At 52.3% G+C, this 21,504-nt stretch overlaps 1 protein-coding gene across 7 annotated transcripts in view; it reads right to left on the bottom strand.

The window, feature by feature from the left end:
• Nucleotides 1–2,386: 2,386 nt before the first annotated feature.
• The window catches only part of DENND2B (DENN domain containing 2B), a 174,147-nt gene continuing 155,029 nt past the window's right edge, over nt 2,387–21,504 (bottom strand). For 5 of the 7 annotated variants that reach the window (XM_024757030.1, XM_024757029.1, XM_024757033.1 and 2 more), the window contains 12 exons: nt 20,411–20,595; nt 19,229–19,338; nt 18,968–19,037; nt 16,001–16,078; nt 15,318–15,458; nt 11,351–11,499; nt 7,112–7,289; nt 6,775–6,816; nt 5,684–5,795; nt 4,681–4,920; nt 3,702–3,788; nt 2,388–3,167 (listed from right to left, as the gene is read on the bottom strand). In XM_024757030.1, the coding sequence (XP_024612798.1) occupies nt 3,133–3,167; nt 3,702–3,788; nt 4,681–4,920; nt 5,684–5,795; nt 6,775–6,816; nt 7,112–7,289; nt 11,351–11,499; nt 15,318–15,458; nt 16,001–16,078; nt 18,968–19,037; nt 19,229–19,338; nt 20,411–20,595 (1,427 nt within the window). In that variant the 3' untranslated portion in view covers nt 2,388–3,132. Of the gene's footprint in view, nt 3,168–3,701; nt 3,789–4,680; nt 4,921–5,683; nt 5,796–6,774; nt 6,817–7,111; nt 7,290–11,350; nt 11,500–15,317; nt 15,459–16,000; nt 16,079–18,967; nt 19,038–19,228; nt 19,339–20,410; nt 20,596–21,504 lie in introns of all 7 variants that reach the window. The other 2 variants (XM_024757028.1, XM_024757032.1) reach the window with 2 other exon arrangements.

Raw genomic sequence — 21,504 nt, 5'->3', positions numbered from 1 at the left:
GGGGGGGGCGCATTTTGTAAAGGTACGGGAGCATTTTTGGTCACAATTATGGAAGGGAAGCAACCAGAGATGCTTGATGTCCTGCAATGTATGGGTTGATTCTAAACCAGGGGTCCGCGGTCTATTAGGAACTGGGCCACACAGCAGGAGGGGAGCAGTGGGCAAGTGAGCAAAGCCGCCTCTGCTGCTCCCCATCGCTCACGTTACTGCCCGAGCCACCCCCCAGCCCCACCCCTTACCTGGAAGAACTGTCTTCCGTGACACTGGCCCCTGGTGCCAAAAAGGCTGGGGACCGCTGCTCCAAACAGCAAAGGAAAACCTAGCTTAGAACCTACCTTCATTTTACACACAATCAGAATCAAAAAGATGTGTTATTGGTTTTTTGCGATTGTTTTGTTTTTGTTTTTTGCAGGTTTCATATACTTGTCAGTTTTCCAGGATTCCAGCTATTGTTTAAATCAGGGGAAGCTCAAAATGTGTTTTGTTTAGAATATTGCCAAAAATTGTTCATTTCAGAAAACTCTCTTACTAAGTGGTTAAAACCCACTTAGTAGAATCTGAGTTGCTAATTCGACACACTTTTTCTGCATGCGTAGCTGTTGCATTCACAGTAATTCTGTGTACGGCGTAAGCATCTGACTTAATTATATCTTATAATACAGTTGTGCCCAAGCATTCACATATTTTAAGTACATGTTATTTTATGACAAAATACTTTTCCTTTTATTTCTCCCCTTCTATATTATGGTTAAGACTATATTACAGTTAAGATGTGTTTAGGTAGGTTACATTATCTATGAATTTCATTTCAGGATAGTAAAAGGGAGAGTTAACAGTATTTGCTATAGAGAAAGAGTGTTGCATCTGCTAGGATTGAGAATCATCAGTTTAGGTGTCCAGAGATCACGTGAAAGCCGAACTTGGAAAGAAGCCCTAAATACTTTTTGTCAACCCCAAACCAGGCCCCCCGGACACACCCTCCTCTACTTTCCAGATGAGACTTCTGGGCGAGGCACAGAGCAGTCACTGTATGGGCCCTTGCAGCCCATTCCAAGCCACTGTGTGCCAGTATCGGTTTTCTAGATTGGGATGAGAGCTGTGGCCATGGGAGGAGGCGGGAACCCCTAGGGTTAAAATGCACTGTATTTTAAAGCTACATACAAGTTACAGATTTTTAAAAATAATAATTTACACCCATATACCTTGTGATCTGATCACATGTCTGAGGATTCTGTGGAGCCACATTAAAAAGGAGAGGGAGAGGAAAGGAGAAAGAAATAGCACCTTTTGTAAACTATTATTTTATTAAGGAATCCACTTCTATGACTCATGAAGCCCAGGCTGAGTTAACAGTGACAAGTTCTGGAGGTAACAACACCCTACTCTGGACTTTCCAGTTACAACCACTGTCTTCTCTCTCTACCTCAGCTGAAAACCCAGACTCATGAGGCCTCAATCCCTGCCCTCCTATTCCTGGAAGATGCCAAAGCCAACTATGTAAGAGGCTTTCTCAGAGGAGAAGACGAATTTGTCTTCCCAGAAGACAAACCCTCTACTTTGCTTTATGGGGCAGACAGCAACCCCAAACCACGGACAGGTTGGGACCTGTGCAGGGCTCAGTGGAGATGGGGAAAAGAAGGAAAGGGGATTCAGGAAGGGATCATCTCCTGTTTAACAAGCAGGCTAAGGTGGAAGGACAGGAAAACTTCACTCTATGATTCAAATCCACCAGACTCAAAGCCAATACCAATGAAGAGACTTCCAGCTTAATGCCTCATCCTGGGAATTTTCAAGGTCTCAGTTCTGTGAAGGCCTTGGGTGAGTGGAAAGCCTAAGCCACCCATATTCCCCACCTTGCTTCTCTCCTTGCTTTTCCAAGGAATATAGCAGAATTTTCTATATGCACACCTAGACTTCCAATGGAAAAAAAACTTCACAGAGTGACATGGAAGAGCCGTAGACAATGGGCCTGGGCTATAGGCCAGCCCTGGATTGGCTTTAGCTGGGCTTGACTCCACCAATGTTAAGATACCCAATGATGTCTTAAGGGCTTCATACTGAATAGGAGAATGTCAAGATTCACCTAATAGTGGAGCCAAGGGGCAATGAACATTCTTTCCATCACTGGAAACACATAGGATCTGAACAGTTAGCTGTTGGAGAGGGAAGCTGAGCTAGAGCAATGATTAGGTATCTTCTAAGAGCAGTCATACAGCTCGGGCCAGAGAACTCAATTTCAGGGGAGGTCAGTGACCCACACTAAAGCTAAACTCTTAAATCAAGTACTCAGTTCCCTGCATGAAGGTGTTTCATCCCTGATGGGTCTGCCTCAGCCCATCCCCCTGGAGAGAGAACTCTAGATAATAAAGCCAAGAAACACATGGGGCTCTGGGCCCAAACAACTATACACTGTTTATTGAGAACACCCGTAGATGATGGGAAGGAGGGATGCCCTGTACCGCATCATGGCCACCACTGAGTGGGAGCCGGGCCCAGAGAACACTAGCAGAGCTGGGGGGTGGGCTTCCCATGACTCACTGACCATCACAAAGGTGGGAGGAATAGGAGAAGGCCAGGCCCAAGAGCCTGGTACCATGCTGCAAACGGGGGTTGATTGGCCTTTGCCTTTCAGAAACAGAGATTAGGGGAGGGGGACTACTAGAAAAAAATAGAAGCTCTAAGATTAAAAAAAAATAGTCCTGTACATAACAAGACAGCATCTGCTCTCCAGGGCCCGAGACTGGCAGCAGGGGCCTTAGGCAGGCAGGCCAGGAGCCTCCAGGGGAAGATCAGTGGTTCGGCTGAGACAGTCAGCTGCACATAATTGGCCAGTTGCCAGCACCCAGCAAAACTTCATCCGTGCTTGGGCAGGGCAGGAAAGCACCCGGCCTCTTGGGAATACACAAATATTTACCGGATTCTCTGCTCGTTACAGAAACAGATAAGAAAGCTTACAGCAGATTATTTACAAACAGTATCCTGGGATATTGTGAAGGCAGAGGTGGGCTGGCTTGGAGGGTGGGGTCTGTGGGGGCAGAGCAGCCATAGCAGCCCAGAGGGTCCAAGGCTGGGCCCCCTCCCCAGGCTCCAGGCTCTGCAAGGCACTGGACTCTTGTTACTGGGAAAGGGGGCTTAATTCTTCTTGTGGAGGAACTTCATTTTGTTGCCTGTGGGCCAGAGGAGGGCAAGAGTGAGAATGTTTCAGTATCATCTCTTCCAACAGCCCTAACCCTCTCAGTGGGAGAGAAGGATTAGAAAGACTGGATTACAGCTAGGTATGATCCAGGATGGTGAAAACACTCTAGAGCTCTAATTAGAGCACTGGTATTAATCATGTATGGCTTTGGGCAAGCCATTTAACTTCTTCGGTCTCAATTTTCCTTTTAAAGTGAGACATGCTATGATGCTGTTATTTAGTTGGCTCAGCTCTTTGAAGGGCACTCTGGTGCTGCCACTTTTGTAGTTAGACCCCTTATAGCCTCGAGGAAAGCTCACTGGTCCTAATGGCCCTTGTGCTCACTCAGGAAGGAGTGCACCCAGGAAGACCTGACCTAGGTGAGGCTCTATGAGATCTCTTCCTGTTCTGTCTACGGCCCCGATATAAATACCCACTGGCATGGGTTTAGAGTAGTTTGGGGTACAGATTCCCCCAGTCCCTCCCTTCTTGCTGAATATGTCTCATTAGTGACAAACCTACTTACCCAAACCGCGGAGAAACTTGTTCATTCCACTCTGCTCAGTGTCTGGCAGTTCCTCTAAATACTGCTCCACTCGCTGCTCAAAGAGGCCTGGGGAAGAGGAGAAACAGGAACAGAGAAGAGAACAGTCATTGGAGGAAGGGAAGGGGAGGCCTCCTGGAGGGGGACCAAAGGGCACAGATCCCAAAAAGGGGGAAACCAAAGGTCTGCAATTATAAGAGCATCCTGCCAGAATTCAGACTGGCTCATCCATTCAGACTGGGCTCATCAGACTGGCCCATGTTCACTGCTAATGGCAAGAGCCCCTTGCCTCCCAGTGCACGTTCCTGAGCTGCATTATGGTGAGGATGCCACTCCTCGTATCAGAGCTGCCCCCAAGTGGGCACCTTCTCCAGCTCCTTTTAGACCACACTACCATGTTGTTTCAAAAGGTTTGTTACACTAAAGGGACAGTATTAGTGGGCAGAAGAAATAATAACCCTGAGGTTAGAAAGGTCTTGATGAGATGAAAAAGCCCTAGAGTGAGCAGAGCTGATGAAATAACAGAGATAAGATAACCTCTGTACTCTGAGGGCAGACTGTCAGCAACCTAAGACAGTGAGCTAGCTCAGTTCTCTTCAAGGGCTTTCTCAACCCTGGATTCTCAGGACTCCCTAAACTGCACAGTCTGGTCTTTTTCTCTGAGTAAGGAAGGACCTGTGAATGCTGCGGGGACAGGTGGAGATAAGCCCCACTCTTGCCACGTGGCTCCAGCCTGTGCCCAGGCTTGTGAATGCATGTACTGGGGCAGGAGGAGAAGGTGCCCTTGGCAGTCTCTCTCAGAAGAAAAGGGATGTTAGGAGGCCTGCCCTGGCTAATAACTCAAGAGCTTCCTGATGGAAGCTCACCAGTGCCTGGCTACTCAGCCCGGCGGGTAGCAGAAAAGTTGGAGGACTCCTGACATCCCCCCAGAACCCCCCACCCCAGGCTCTTCTGGCCTTACCCTTTGCCCGACACTTTCTTAGCTCCCTGTCTTGGATGAAGCCAGCAAACATCTGAGACTCCATAAAAACTTCAAGAAAACGGCGGATGCTTTTGGAGGCCACAGACTTGCGGAAGGCCTCTCGCTGAAAGGCCCGCTCCCCCTTCTCACTCTGGGTCAGGAAGAGGGAGTAGTGCCCAACAGTCTCCACAAAGAACCGGATAAACACCTCTGACACCAGCCCATTGAGGGTATTACATTCTGGAAGAGAAGAGAAAATCTTTGAGGTTCAGGTCAAGAGCCTGCATCCCCAGCCTCCAGCTGGTGGTGTCTCCCTCTCCTCGACGGAACTCCAGCCAGAACCACTTCTCTGTTCTTGAAACCTTAGCTCTTGTGCTCCCAGGCTCGTAACTCGTTCCTGAGCCAGGAGGTCGGAAACTCTGCTCTGAACACGGAAGCTGGGGAATCCTTGCTGGATGAATGAAGATGGAGATTAGGGACCAGAGCGCCACTCCCCACACACCCTCACCCTCGGTGGTTTCCCTGGCTTCACAGGAAGAGGAAGCTCCCTCCATCTCCTGCAGTGGCTCGAGGCAGGGCCTGAGAGGGAGGAATAACTAGTGTCCGGTCAGCGAGAAGAGTCTCTGCGGTTGCCAACTGTCTTCAGGGTTTTTCTCCCCAAACTTCCTGAGGTAGAGAATTAGAGGCAAGAGGTAGCTCTGTAGCCTGGGCCACCCTAGAAGCAGCCCCAATGTTTAAGTTTCTGAACTCCCTCTGATAAAATACCACACTATTTCTCTCCCCTCAGACCCAGTCAAGCCACAACTCCTAGAGCCACACTAGTGGGGCTAGAGAATTCTAGGCTAAAGTGAGACCAAGGTCCCATATCTGAGCTTCACTAGCCAGAAGGGTCTGGTGCATAGAATCAGGGTCCAAGCACCATGAGGCCCAGGCCCAGGCCCAGGCCCAGAGCAGAGGGAGTCTGGGACCAGAACTGATTCTGCCTGGGGCAAGCCTCACTCACCATCATCGGAGTCGCTGTCAGAGTCCTGGGAGATCAGTTCATTCTTCCTCTCTAGAGCCTGCTCCAGAGCCGCCTGCAACTTCCTAGGTAACAACGTGTCCTCGTCATCCATCTGCAGGAGAAGGAAACCGCACAGTGACACTGACTGAGCACTTGACTTCGTGCCAGCCCTGTTTGAAGAGCCTGAATATATAATCTCATTTCATTCTCCCAAGAACCCTGATACTATTATCAACCTCATTTTAAGATAAGAAGCTGAGGCTCAGAGAGAGGTTAAGAAACTTGGCCAGGGTCACAAAGATAAAAAGTGGTGGAGCAGGTGGCATTCACTGCCCAGGACCAACAGGGGTTCCTACCCCAGCACCACGATGAAGTCTCCCCAGTTCCTCCATCTTCGGCTCCAGGGGGGAAGCACGGTTGGCTGGGGGAGGGGAGACTGTGGCCCAGCCTGTGTCTCAGGCGTGAGGCGAGGCTGTTGTGCCTGTCTCTGTATTCTGGTTCAGTGTCTGCATCGTGACGTTCGTACCCAGGAGTCGTAGCTCTGTCAGTGGTGGGTAACAGACTACATTCCCAAAGGCTACATTGGGTTGTGTTCCTTTATAGAGAGCCAGGAGGATTTCCACCACCAACAGAGGCTTTTTGAAGTTGACAATGATTGCAAACCTTTACATTCCACTGCATTCTGTGTGTCATGTATAATCCTCCAGCAACATTTCAAGGCAGGTGTTATCACCATGCGTGTTTTAGAGATGAGAATTCTGGTTCAGAGAAGTTCAGAGGCCTGTTCAAGATCATGTGTCTCAGAGGGGGCAGAGGGCAGAGGTCAAGCCTTTGGATCCAGGCCATGTTCTTCACACACTCACACTGCCTTCCAGAAGCTGACGATGCCGACCAGAACAGCAGATCCTGCTGAGGTCAAGACTTCTCAGACCAGCTTCTTTCTACCCTTGTCTGTTCTGTGAATGTGGAACCCAGAGGGCTCAACAATCAGGCTGTGAAGGTGGAGTCGTGTGTGTGACAGTGTTGGGTGCTCTGCATCAAACAAGCACCCACCCTGGGTCAGGCCATGCTCTGCAGCGTCCCACTCTTACCTGTCGGATGAATCGGTCAGACCCCAGATTCACCATCAGTGCCTGAGAAAGAGTCACGAGGGACGGTGATTCACGATATGAATCCCTGTAGTGCCCTTCCCAGGCCTCCAGGCCTCCAGCCCTCCTGGATTCCCAGGGTCAGATAACAGGAATAACTCCAGCCAGGGAAAGACCTCCCAAGGAGAAAGGATAAGAGCTGGGTACACAAAGGAGAAGATCCCAGCAGCCTCGGGCCCCCACCCCCACCCCTCCTGGGGGTTTCTGTTCCTTCTGTCCCTTCCTTCCTCCACACCAACCTCCCCCCCAACCCCTGCTGCTGGCTCCCCAGGTGGCCCACCTCCTCCACAGGCAGCTCCTTCAGTTTGGGGAGGGAGCTGGAGAGCAGGCCAACCAGGAAGGGGGTGGGACAGCAGACGATGTCAATCATGGAGGCCGGGAGGACAGGAATGAAGGTGTGCTGCCAGGAGAAGGGGTAGAGCAAGGCCACCACCGCATGGGAGCAGCTGGATAGGGTACTGGCAGACAGACAGACAGACAAAGCACTGAGCCCAGGCCCAGCACCTTCGGGGAAGGGGCGTTACAGCCTGCTGGGCCAGGCTCAGGACATCCTTTCATGTTAAACCTCCCAGTGCCACAAAAATGCTAAGGAGTCTTGGGCCTGGGTCTGATCTTGCAGACTGGTAAAGCTCCCACATTGCCACTGCTCGGGACCTCAGGGACAATGGCGCTACCCTCTTTGGTGGCTCTACCTAGAAACAGTCATAAAGGTACACAGCAACATTTGAACACACATACACACCCCCAAGAGCCACCCAAATGCACAGGTGGGCCTGACTTACTGTGGGAGTATCAGCTCAGGCCAGGGAGTACAAAGGTAACCTGAGCAAGGGTTGATCACAAATTCATAGTAAGAGCTGGAAGGTCCTACAGCTGGAAGGTCATCTTATCAGGTCCACATTTTACAGCTGAGGCCATTGATACCCAGGGTCAGTCTGGTCATAAGTGGCACACCTGGGACACAACCAGTTCTCCTGTCTCCCAGCCCAGTGTTACTTCTACCATTCTTCTTCTCTATCCATTCCTCCTTCTCCTAATTGGAAAAAGTGGTCTGACTGAGGACCACTGACTGAGGTGAGGCTGGCACCATTCTTAACCACTCCCATCTGTCCTCTCATGCTCCAAAACATAGCCAGAGGCCTCAGTGGGGTCATCCTTCTCTTGGCCTAGAGGGGGGCTCCAGGCCTCCAGCACCACAGGGCTGGGTGGCCAAGCAGAACGACCAGTGGGAGACTGGAAGGAGAATCTCCCCGATGCTAACTAGAAGGCACAGAAGTGAGTGCTGAGGGATAGTATGGGTCACCAGTCAACACAGGAGACACATCTGGCTTTAACCATCCCCCTGTCAGGAGAGGAGTCGAAAGCACTCCCCTAAGGGCCATATTACATATGAGGAGACAGAGGCCCAGAGTCAAGTTCATTCTCAAGCCTGCCTTTCCCGCCCTGTCTCTCCACATCTATTGGCCCCACCTATTAGCTATGAAAGCCCTGGGCTCCACTTGATCAGCTCCAACAGGGATTCTCACCCTTTCATGACTAATGCCCACCAGTCAGAGAACATGGTTCCAATCCATGACAGAAACAACCCCTCCTTTCCAGAAGGACCTCGGGGGACGTTCACAAGCGTTTTGGCAGCCAGTGCCTTGCTTGGCTGTCCTACCACCCCATGGACAACTAAAATACTGCTGGGCCTTGAGGCAGAGACACAGGTATCCTGGCCCTGAGAGCCCTTCCCCTAAGGACAGCAGCTCCCCACACCCCAAGGAGAGCCATCTGAAAAAGATCTGGAAAGGGGCTGTCCAGGGTCAAAGGAAACACAGCTCCACAATGCCTTACAGTGGGCCTGGGACTTGGGAGGCAGAAGGCTTGTACAACCCTTAGGGCTGATCACTGCAGAGCCTGTGTATGCGTACGTGGACGCGCACGCACCTACACACACACACACACACACACACGCACACACACACACACTCTCTCTCTCCCTAGGCCAGAGGGACCAAAGACTTGTGGAAAACCTAAAAGGTGAGCAACGGAACAAGAGCTGGCTGGACTTACTGAGCCTTGACCCCAGCCCAGGCCTGTGTGCCCTCACTGGGCTGCCTATTCTGCCCCTTTTCAGTCAGAGGCAGACCCCAAGCAGGGAAGACATCTTTTCTAAGACCCAAGATTGGCAGGACTTGAATGCTGAGCCAGGCCAGACCAGGGCCCTGGGGTATTTTCCTCCCCAGATGGTCCAGGAGTGTGTTCAGAGGCAGCTGAAGCCACAGGAAACAATCACTGTATTCACAGCCCTGTTGGAGCCAGGCTGAGGGCCACGGGGGTGGCCAAGAGGAGGCTCTGTCCTGGGTAAGGGAGTGGAACTTTCAAGAAAAGAAACCTCGGGGTCCAGGCTCTGCTAGGGGCATCAAGGTCTGACCAGACCAGAGCCTCACAGCTGGGTAGCGGGGGCTTTGCTGGCAGACAGTGAACACGGATGGCAGAAAGGCACAGATGGGGCCTCAGGGAGCTGCCATAGCTGGCTAGTTCCGGTTGCTGGCTCGGTCCCTTCACAAGGCCTGATGGGCCCATGACACACACAGAACTGTGGTGTACAGAAACACTGAGGCTGTGATGGGAAGTGGAGGGCAATCTTCTTTTCTAAACCTGGCTCTCTCTGGAAAAGCCAGAAGCTCTGGGTTTTCCTCCTCTTTACTTCTTCTGGGCTGAGGGTGGCCCTGAGCTCCTGCGCCAATGCCCTGTGAGGGCATTTGGGAGTCCATTTCCTCATGACCCTCTCAGGCACACAAAAGAAAGACCCCAGGGATCCTGGACTTATTGGGGGACAAACCAGGACGAGGATTCTTCTTTTCTGCCTCTCATATCAGTGCCTAGTATACGTTATGGCACATAGCTTAATAAATGTCTAAATGACTAAATTAATTCCACCACTCTAAAGAAACGATTGCCCCCCCGTGATGGGTTCTTTGACGAAAAATTATACAATGTGTTGCCGAGATCTCATCCTTTCCCTGCCTGTCCCATCCCCTACATATACCCTTTGCGATGGTCTGAATGTTTGTGTCCCCTCAAGTTCTTTGTTGAAATCCTAACCCCCAAATATGATGATATTAGGACATGGGGCCTTTGGGAGGTGCTTAGATCATGAGAGACCTCATGAATGGGATCAGTGTTCTTACGAAAAAAGAACCCCCCTTCCAGCATGTGAGGACACAGAGAGACGCCGACAGCTATGAACTAGGAAGAAGGCCCTGACCAGAACGTGACCAGGCTGGCACCCTGATCTTGGACTTCCAGCCTCCAGAACTGTGAGAAATAAATTTCGTTGTTTATAAGCTACCCAGTCTGTGGTATTTTGTTATAGCAGCCTGAATGGACTAAGACGCTCTTTTTTTTTTTTTTTTTTGCAGTACGCGGGCCTCTCATTGTTGTGGCCTCTCCTGTTGCGGAGCACAGGCTCCGGACGCACAGGCTCAGCGGCCATGGCTCACGGGCCCAGCCGCTCTGCGGCATGTGGGATCTTCCCGGACCGGGGCACGAACCCGTGTCCCCTGCATCGGCAGGTGGACTCTCAACCACTGTGCCACCAGGGAAGCCCTAAGACGCTCTTTTAAAGAGGAAAAAAAACCTTGGCTGCCTAGAAGAGCTCGGCCTCTTCCAGAACACCTCATGTCCAGTGACATTTCTGCCGCCCCCTCCCATGGCCACAACCATCTGGACCTCCTCTGCCTCTAAAATCATAAATGCCAACATTTCAGACTAAGACTTGTGATCTGTTCAGCTCTTTTCTTATTCTTCTTAATCCAGCTCCCCTGCCTCAATGACATCTCCAGTCCCTGGGCTTCTTTCTCCCTTTCCTAGTTTGGCCAACCTTCCTACAACCACTCTCCTCCCCAGCACTCTCAAGACCCTCACCTGGTCCTTCTCTGCAAATCCCCACAGGCCTGGCCCTGGGTCACTCCATTCAGTTGCCTTCTCCAGGTGACACCCTCACTGGCCCCCTCACTGGATGGCTCAGCACTCCTCATACTATCCCTAGTCAGTGCCCTTGCCCCTTCCTCACTGTGGCTCTTCCTAAAGGTCATCACTCTCTTAAAATTCAGCATCCCACAGAGGCGGCCTTGCCTCCCCCTCCAGAGGGAATGTGGCCATCAGCTAGAAATCTTACTTTCTTACTTACTTCCTCCACATAAATAGATTTGTACCTCTACAATCTTGGCCGTTGCAAAAGCAGCAGCATCTGTCTTTTTCCCTCCAGCCAAGTCCTCCATTGGGTTCTCAACCCGGCCATCTTGTGTGCTCGCAAGCCCTGCTCCCTCAGTCATCCTCTCTGCCCGGGTTTGCTAACCTTTCCTCTCCATTTGATCTTTCTCTCACCACACACAGACGCACACATACACATACACACACACCCCATGCACAAATACTACTGGCTGGCATATACTAGGGCTCGTAAATCACATTGGATCAATTAGTGGATGTGCCTCCCCCCCACTTCTTCACCTCACCTGCTGGGCCCTACCTGAGCTTATCTGCTACAAAAATGACGCGGCGTTCCAGCAGCAGTGAGGCAAAGATTCGGATAAGCTGGCGCACACTGAGGCAGGTAAAAAGGCACTCGAAGTCCACGTGCTCCAGCCGGGAATCCATGGGCCGCCGCAGCTCTAACACCTGCAGGAGAACAGTGGGGCAAGTGGGGCAAGCCAGATCAGATGGGTGCCACTCCTGGGACGTACACAAAGCGACCGGAAGCTGGCTCCCCTTCCCACCTGCTTTCCCAAGGCCTCTAACCCACCCCACTGTGTAGTAAGACCCAGTCTCCTCCTCCACTCAGACCACAGCTCTGCCCCCACAGTACTCAGATGCCCAGCCTGTGGGCAACAGGGCTAACTGAACATGGGGGAGGCTCTGGAAGGAAGGAGCTGGAGAGCCATGTGCCAGGCTCTCAGGAAAGGGGGGAGGAGAGCTGGCTGCTCTTACAGATGAGGGAGGCAGGGAGCCACACAGCTTCATCTGCACCGCCCTCCCTGCCCTCCTGCCCATCTCCCCAAGGAAAGGCCTTGGCTCCGCGCTGCCCAGCCCCACAGCTGATCGCTGCCCCTCCGCGCGGCTCTGCTCACCCATCTCTGGACAGACAGTGCCAGTGTCCTTGTTGCCATGCCCCCTCCCTTTCCTGCTAGGAAGAGTTTCCTTCCAGAGGCTCTGTCCTGGCCTCTATCTCTATTGGCTTGTCTAATCCCTGTGCCAGGGACAAGGGAAACACAGGGAAACACAAGCTGGCTATTCCACAACCTTGCCAGGAAGCAGGACTCTCTTTATCAGGGCCAGACCTAGCAATCTTCCCTCCGGAGAGGTTGCGAGGCCACTCCGAAGGCTGGTGCTGTGGCGCAGGGACCTCTTCCCTGGGGGCAGTCATGAGGGTGGAGGGTGGCAACTGACCCTGGCAATGAGAGCAACAGGAAGTGCTGACGCTCAGGCCAGGCCAAAGCAGCTCTCACCCGGGCCTGCCTAGGCTTCCCCTTGCTTCCTCAGCATATGTGGGCAGCACAGATGTGTAGGTCTCCTGAAAGCCAGGAGGGAAGACGCACACCCTCTTTTAGCCCTATGGTATCAGAGCCCTCCTCAAGAGGCTTTACCCTGCCTTATCTCATTTGTTCCTCAGAGTCTAAACAAGTGAAGCTCTAACTCCTAGTTCAGTAGTCATCCCTCTGGGCCCAAGGGAAGCAGCAACATGGGCACAAGTTGCCCTAAGGATGTGTCTCTTTTATAGGGTTCTGTTTACACTCTTGTCTCTCCCACCGGATGGCGAAGCCCCAGAAGGCCCAGTAATTAGCAGGATGTGGGGTACACCCAAAGTGCTCAGTGAATGTGCGCTGAAGGGATCCCTTACCACAATCACGCCAGAGGCCTCTGCACCCCTCCTGCCCTTGCCCCACCTGGAAGAAGTCACCGTGAAGCTCCCCCAAGCCTCCCTCCTGAGAGCCTGCATGCGGTCAGCGCCCCACTCCTACTACCCCGAGGGTCTGGCCTCCTCCAGGGAGTGAGAGTTCACACAGGAAGCTCACAGGACCTGGGCCTCTCTTCATTCACCTGCCCTCAAGGAGATGACAGTCCAGTGAGGCTGAATGAGCCTAAACCATCACAACCCACCAGCTACGTGTCAGGATAGGGGAAAGGCGTCATTAACATCTGCACAGGGCGCTGAGAGGGCTGAGAGGTCAGGGCAGCAGCTCAGAGCACAAGACGCTTAACTTGGTTGTCCAAGGAGAGAAGAAGGGAAGTGTCTACTAGGCAAAAGGAAGCAGGGTTCAGGGACAGTAAGCGAGTCAAGTCAGAGCGTTGAGACGAGGCTGGTGCGCGGGCTGGGCCCCATCCTGAAGGACTGACTCCCAGGCATGCTACTGGGCTCTCAGGGTAGGGTCAGTGGTCCTGCCCCCAGGTCATGCATGAAGCAGGAAGTCCCTCCAAAAGAGCGTGGGAGAAAAGATGCTACAAGAAAGGCCTTAAATGGCATTCGCCACTCCCAGCAAACCCAATGTTTCTTTAGTCAGACCCTCTCCACTCCCTGCAGCAACTAAGTTATTTCTTCTTCCCTCTCCTCAAACCCAACATCCACCTCTCACTCTTGGAGGATGACCTTCTTTTCCATTTTGAGAAAACTGAAGCCATCAGATGAGAATCCAGAGTCTACAAGCCATGGCCCTTCCTTGCTGTTACACAAGGAAGTGCCCTTCTCTCCTGAAAAGCCAGTCTCTCCCTGGATCCCACCGCCCTGCCTTCTCACTGACAGTCTGACTGTCCCTTCCCTCTGCTGCTGCTTTAACCTCTTCCTCCGATGGGCCACTCCCACCAGCACCCAGACAACCACCTTCAACAGACTCTCCCCTGGCTCCACGTGACCCTTCAACCACTGCCCCTTCCCCATTTCCCCCCACAGCCACCTTCAACAGACTCTCCCCTGGCTCCACGTGACCCTTCAACCACTGCCCCTTCCTTCCCCATTTCTCCCCACAGCCAAGCCTCTTAAAAGCTGTCTCTACAGGCTCTTCCCCCTTCTCAACCCCATTCACTTCTCAACTCTCTCTATTCAAGCTTCTCGGCCCCCTGACCGCCCCCGTTTCTGAAACTCAAGGTGTCCCGCCACACCTCATCCTGACCTCGCCTGAGCCCTCCCCTTCCTTTCTGAGAGGGCCCCTTCCTTGGCTTCCTGGGACTCCTCCTGTCTTAGTTTTCAGGTCTGCTGCTCCTCTGCTGCAGGCCCTTTAAATGCTGGAGGCCCTCGGGACTATCTTCTCTTCCCTGTCTACACTGTTTGCTACTAAACATCTTCTCTGGGGTGTCTCGCAGGCATCGTGAATGTAACGTGCACAGAGTCAAGCTCTTCCTCCTCACAAGCCTCCTCCTCCCTCAGGTGCTCCATCCGCTGGCCTGTTGCTCAAGCCAGAAAACTGGGAATTCGCCTTCAAATCTCCCCAACACTATTCCCTATTTCCAATCAAACACAATGTGCTATTGACCCTAATTCTAAAGCACATCTCCAGTCCATCTATTCTCTTCACCTTTTCGTCCACACCTTAATCCAAACTCCGATCGTCTCTTGCCTGTACTACTGCAACATATCCAAGCTGGTCTCCCTGTTTTCACTCCAGTCCATAATCTACATAGCAGCCAGAGTGAGCTTTTAAAATCATACCTCGGATCTTATAACCCTGCTTTAGAGACATTCCAAAACCCTGAACTTGGCCTACAGGTACCTTGTGATTTGGCCCTGCTGTCTATCCACCCTGCTCACTCCCTTTTTCAACCATCCTGGCCCTTTTTTCCATTCCTTGGCAAGCGTCCACACTTTCCCAACTTTTACTTTTACATGCTGTCCCTCTACCTGGAATAATCCTGTCCCGCCCATACCCTTCTCTTTCAGTCTCCCTCCTCCCACTTCATCTGGTTGACTCTCCTCACCTTGGGTCCCCAGTAAAATGTCACTTCCTCAGAGGAGGGCTTTCCTGGCCCCTAATCTAAAGCACATCCTGTTACACACTCTCACTCTGTGCTTTCACTTGGCACCTAACACTTTTAGGGGTTATCTGTTTCTATGTACAAGTATTTATTTAGTGTCCGTCTCTCCCACTAGACTATGAACTCCACAAGGACCGAGCTGTGCCCCTCTTTAACTATATGAGTCTGCCTCAAGGTCTGCAGGGACCCTGACTGGGAGAGAGCACATATTCTGTCAGCATTTGATGAATGAGTCAAAGGCGGCCTGCAGTTTAGCCCAGACAGGTCAGGGAGGGCCCCTAGAAGCTGCAGAGAGCTGAGCAACAATTACAGTTCTGCCATTCACTCTTTTTAGCCCCCATTGGTGAGGTGTACAAATGTGCTGAGCAAGGAAGAGGCCGTGCTCGGCACCCCCGGAGACTGAGCCTTGGCCCAGCAGGTCCCACGCCAGCCCCAGTCCATGGTCTGAGAGAAGAGGCAGCAGAAATCCCTACCTCATTGCCAGCCCCCGGCAGGAATGTCTTCACTTTGATGGTCTTCCCTGGGGCAGGGAAGGGTGATTCCATGAGACTTCTCATGAAGGGATAGACCAAAGCGGCGGAGATCCCACGCCGGCGCTCCACCTCATCTAGGACCTGTGCCCACCGCCAGCAGCCCAAAGAGGAAGGGTGTCAGGGTGCCACCCTCCCCTACCTCCTGGGCAGAGAAGAGGGCAGCCTGGCATCTGACCAGCCCGGGCCGAAAGCTGGGAGATGATGGACTATCTCGCCAGGAGCTTCATACCCTACCCTTCCCGTCTCCCTGGCCACTCGGTGTCGGCTCTGCTCCCTAACTAGTCCTTGCCTCAGACTCCAAGATCTGAGTAGCTGGGCAAAGGAGAAACCACTTGAGGTTGGGTTCCTGGGCACTTGGCTTCCCACAGGGTCTCTGTCCCCAAGGACTCAGCTCTGCCCATGGCCCAGGGTGAGCTGTGACATTAGCAGACACTGCCGGTGCAGGAGCTGGTATATGGGGAGGGAGTCGGAGAGCTCACTTGCACTTGCCCTTGCATTCTTGCCTTCTCTCACCCTCTCACACACACACACAGGTGGTTTTCTCATCTAAGCCACATGCAGATACTCCTATGGGAGCTGTCAGCTGGGGGAAGGGGGAGGGAAGTAAGCCAGAGCCCTCTTACCTTGGAAAACAAGCCGAAGCAGCCAAGGCGGCTGATGACACAGTATACCTCTGGCAACCGAGGCCCTTTCCCACTTGGCTGGGCCAGGACAAGGAGGAGAGAGACACAGACACAGAGAACGCATGATTACTATATCTGACTCCTTTTCCTTGGGAACTGGGGACTAAGCGCCAGTCTTCTAGTGAAGACTCTGGGCCTCTTCTAAACCTCTACTCAACCAGGCCCCCAAGGAAAGGGCTGTCACTCTTTGGGGGCAGGCTTCAGCCTCTGCTGGGCCTTCCAGCCCAAGGTACCAGACTCCTGCCAAGCTCTACACAGGCTCCGCCCTTCCCCCCCAGGAAGACACTGATGGGGGCTGGCAAAGGACAAAGCGGTTGGGCAGAGGCTATAGGGTGATGTGTGGATTTATATCCCTAAATCCCCAGGCCCCTAGTGGTAAGGGAGGGACTTGTGTACATCCTTAGGAGCAAGCCAGGCGGTCTTCTGCCTCCCAGAGGGGACATTCTGCAAAACATTCCTTTTCTCAATTGCTCTTTTCTCCCTTCCTTGATCCATCCCCATTCTAGGAAAGCAAACTGACACCAGATAAGAGAAGCAAACTACTATTTATTGAATATTTACCGTATCTGAGTCCTGGGCTTGGAACTTTCCAAAAACTTGTTAGATAGGCATTATTATTCCCCTTTTATTGATGAGGAAACTGAGTTCAAAATTATTAAGCCATTGTCCAAGGTCATGTATAGAAGTCATGGAACCAGGAGTCTGTTTCTGCCTCTGATTTGCTGTATTACCTCTAAAGTATGCTGCCTTCTGACAGAAAGGAAGGGAAAGAAACACAAAGAGACTGGGCAGAGGCATGTACAGAGCAGAGGAGAACAAAGTAAAAGGGGGATTTAAAAGGTAGGCAGCTGAAGGAGATGTGCACTGAGAGCTCCCCAGGCCTGGAGCCCCCAAATGCAGGCTGGAGTGAGTCCACAGGAGTTGACTTCTCCAGCCAGGGGCTGGCAGGGCTCTGTGGCTGCCTCTGGCTCAGAGGCCTGGAGTGCCCAGCAAGGCCGACCAGGGAGGGAGCAGAGCAGCAGGTGCTGGCCCCTCATGCAGGCTGCTAAGCAAATGCAGATGGGCTATTTCAGTCTCCAAACCTGCTGGCCACACGTCACAGATCTAAAGAGAAGGCAGAATCTGTTTTTGTCCATATTAGGCCTGAAACTCACTCCTCTCTTCTTCCCTCTCCCCCGCCTCCCCTAAAGCCCCAAGTGATTAAAACAAGTATGTGGGATTTGGGTTAGAATCATTGTGTCCAATCTGCAGGAATGCCGAGCTAGTGCCAGCCCCCTTGGCAGGGACCCAGCCCAGGCCCTCTCTGAGCACGCCAGGACAAACATGCTCTTCCCTGGGGGCAGCAGGCCCACTGCAAAGGAGCAGCTCTGCTCCATCTCTGCTCCTGCAAAGGCAGCCTTTGGAACGCTACCCCCCCAGGCCCAGGTGAAGCTGCCTGGCTCCCCACCTGGCATCTGTACTGCTCTACCTTCCCTTAGCCCCACTCACCAGGCATTCTATCTCCAAGTACTCCTTCTCCCCAGACTACCCTTTGGGGTGATCCAGGATACCAGACTTGGTGTTAAAGGACTTGGAGTCAACCTGGCTCTGGCCTTGATTGGCTGTATGACCCTAGGCAAGTCATTCTACCTCTGAGTCTCGGTTTCTTAATCTAAAGAACGTATATAATAATACTGGGTTGGCCAAAAAGTTGGTTTGGGTTTTTCCATATGATGCTATGGAAAAACCCAAACCAACTTTTTGGCCAACCCAATGCCTCATGGGCTATTATGAGTAATAAAGAAAATGACATACTTAAAGCATCTAGCCTGGAACATAAACAGATCCCAAATCACAGCTCATTCCCTTTGCCCTGCCTTCTACATTGAAAGTCCTACCTCCTCTACTGGACTATCTAACGTTCCTTGAAGATAGGTGCCATGTCTAACTCATCTTTATGTGCCTTTAGCGTATGCTGCCTAACCCTCAGCAGGTGTATGCTACATGTTTCTGAATGAATGAATGAACAGCCCAGAACCCTTCACCTGGAGTCCCTGCTATGCATCACCTTTGCAGAAGATCCCCCTCATCTGCCCCTTCTCCCACTAAGGCCTGGGAACCCTGAAACTCTGTCAACAATACCCCTGGTGAGCCCCAGGGGAGTGTGTGACAGGACTCTCTTTGCCTTTACCTCAATCTATTTCCCAGGACTAATGAGAAGAGGGATGGTGTAGTGCTTCTCTCTCTACAACATGGCTTATATTTTCAAAACCCTCCCTTTCCCTTGAGTTCAAGGCATCTCTCCCAGAATCCCACAGAAGGTACTGCTCTGTCCCTGCTCAGCCTCCAGCCCTACCAGACCATGAGGTTGTCCAGGTATGGGGGTGAGGAAGGTTGTCCTCCACCCCAATCTGATGCACACACACATACTGCTGGGTTGATGTGATCCTGCAATCAGGATCAGCAATCTGAGCCTGTAAGCCCGAAGTAAATGAACAAAAAGAAAAAGTATAGAAGAGCTAAAAACATATGACAGCCCAGTAGAAAGTGATCCAATCTCTTCCCTTACTGTAGATTATCTTAGATCCTGGGGCCCAATCAGAGGGGCAACTTTAAGTCCTGCCATCCCAGGGAGTGCTTCATGGTGTGTGTGTGTGTGTGTGTGTGTGTGTGTGTGTGTGCGCTTCGTGTGGTGTGTGTGTGTGTGTCTGTGTGTGTGTGTGTGCGCTTCGTGTGGTGTGTGTGTGTGCTTCGTGTGGTGTGTGTGTGTGCTTCGTGTGGTATGTGTGTGTGTGTGTGTGGCCTCAGGCAGCATAAAGGAAGCAGAACATAGAACAACTTGAGTTTCTACCAGCTCAAGTTAAAGAAGAGCGTACACACATACAAACACTGTGGCCCAGTTCCTGAGGACCGAATGGCCCTACTTACTAGTAAGCGCCTGCAGTAGCCAAAGCGTCTGCTGCCATCCTCTCCAGTCAGCATGAAAGAGAACGTCTCACTGGAACAAGGAGAAGTCTGGCATCAGGGAAATATCAGAGGACCCAGGAAACAGCCCCCAAGAAGAGGGACCGCCCAGGGAGGGGGTGAAAGATCAGGCTATGGTAGGAGAGGAGGCTGGGACTAGGGTGGGCCAGAGTCAGCTGCCCACTGTTATGGGGGTAAAGGAGGCTATGCCAGACCAGGCCTCACCTGCTGTACTCTGACACAGGAAGCCAGTCCTTGGCATCAGGGAAGCAAAACTGGGGAATGGCCTTGAGCCTCTCCTCTGCCTCCCGCATCTGCTTGGTGGGTCGGTCCAGCTGCAAGGAAGAGGAATATGGGGAGAGAGAGATAAGAGAAGACGTGGAACTTGGGGCTGGTGGGGGGTAGCTGACAAATATCTCCTCCCCCGAGAGTCCTAGGTGGCGTTTGCCCAACTGGCATGCTTCTCAGCAACCCTACCCTGACCCCACTCCCATTTCTCACAGAGAGGTCCGGGTGTGGGCTGAGTCATCATTTATTCATTCAATATATGCCAAACTAGCACTTTCTATGTGGCACCTGGCATGTGCTGGACTACCAATAGAAAACCAAGCAGACAAGGTCCCTGTCCCTGTGCATTCTGGTCAGCAGAGTGAGATAATCGACAACAGAATTTCAGAGGGTGCCACAAAGGAAATACACAGGGCGATATGACAGAGATAAGTGGGTGGGTGGGGCTACTTTAGAGTATCTAGAAAGATCTCCTATTTGATCGGAGAATGAAGAATGAGAAAGAGCCAGCAGCCAAGTGAAGAGCTGGGGAAAGAAGATTCCCAGCAGAGGCAACGGCCCGAGTGTTAGAGGAAGAGAAAGGAGGCCAGGCAGGCTGGCTAGGGGCGAGCAGGGAAGGAGTGGTAAGAGCTCAGGTACGTGGGGGAAATGGGGAGTGACTGCTAATGGGTACAGGGTTTCTTCTGAGGGTGATGAAAATGTTCTAAAATTGATCACATAACTGTGACTATACTAAAAGTTATTGAATCGTACGCTTTAAACAGATGAATTATATAGTATGTGAATTGTATCTCAATAAAGTGGTTAAAAAAGAGAAAAGAAAAATAATAAGGTAGGAGAAGTAGCTGGGGGCCCTTCCTCAGGACCCTTGAAGTCCTGTAAACAACGTGGATCTCATTCTAGGCACGCTGGGGGGTGTTCTCTCCGCCCTCATCCTCCGAATACTCACTGGCCCAAACCCACCCCCTCTCCTCCCTCACGGCTACAGGCAGCCATGCTCAGGGCTAGCGCAGTGAGGTAGTTGCTATGGCAGGAACAGGATCTCTCTTCTTCCCCAGATGGGCCAGGCAGAAAGGAGGAGGCAGAGAAAGGGGCAGGGAAGGAGGGAGGCGGCCTCACCTTGGGAAACTGGTAGGACACCTCAGGGAGGTACGTGTTTCGGGATGGCTTCCTCTTGAGCGACACCACCACGAAGCACTCGAACAGCTCCCGTTCCTGCCACTCGAGCAGCTCCAGCTCCAGGGTCCGGTAGCTGGGTGCGCGCTTCAGCATGGACTGGATGTGGACCAGGCGCTGCGTGTGGGCTGGGGGCAGGTCACACATCAGGGACGAGACCCCCACGTTAGCCTCCTCCACCCCACGCTCAGCGCTCCATCCCCAGGGGTCACCTCTAAGTGCAGGAGCCTAGTCTGACGGCCTGACCCAACGAGGTCTGGGGGAGAAGTGGCAGGAGCAAGGTGTGTAGCCTGTCTGCCCTGACACAGTCAGGGCCTCCTGGAGCCTCTGGAGGCTGAGCTGGGGCCAACAGACTGCCTGAGCCAGGCACATCCAGGGATGCATCAATGGCACCCAGCCACCCCTGCCCCTGTGCCAAAAGGACTAGAAGATATGAACATCCACGAAGCCTTCACCCTAGGGCCCCTATCAGTCCTTGGACTTGGACCCTTTTTCCGTCCCCAGGCCCAAAGTCCACTTGCCCACTTGCCTGGGGGACCAGCAGAGGAGGGAAGGAGGGAGCTAGTTCCCACATACTTTAATCATCCAGGAAGGTCTAGGCAGGGCTTCCCAGTAGAGAAAGAACAGAGGTTTGCCCAAGGCCCCCTGGAACATGAAGGTCCCAGAACCTTTCCAGGGAGTTGGTAGTTCTCCTCTCTAGGGAGAGGGACGATGAGTGGCCTCAGGGCCTCCAGAGTACCAGTTTCCTCAGACTTTGGCACACTTCTTACAACCAGAAGAGGTACTTACCCATCTACCCTACCGAACCCATCTCTGACTCTCCAGATTCACAACACTTACCAGGCAAACCTAGCACCCAATTTTCATGGACAATGGCTTGGGAAAGTAAGGCAGGGTCACCAGCCTTAAATTTGGGAAAAGGAGATTGTTGCATTTAATCTCTCAGGGCCGAGCTCCATGACTGTAGGAATGGACTCCCCTAGAGCTCCTTGCTCTGTTGGCCTCGTATCCTGCCTGCCATCGCCTCTCCAAACGGG

The sequence above is a fragment of the Neophocaena asiaeorientalis genome, unplaced genomic scaffold (assembly GCF_003031525.2).
Source record: "Neophocaena asiaeorientalis asiaeorientalis breed wild unplaced genomic scaffold, Neophocaena_asiaeorientalis_V1.1 scaffold504, whole genome shotgun sequence".
NCBI classification, from domain to species: Eukaryota; Metazoa; Chordata; class Mammalia; order Artiodactyla; family Phocoenidae; genus Neophocaena; species Neophocaena asiaeorientalis.
This window is presented reverse-complemented; position numbering and strand designations above follow the sequence as displayed.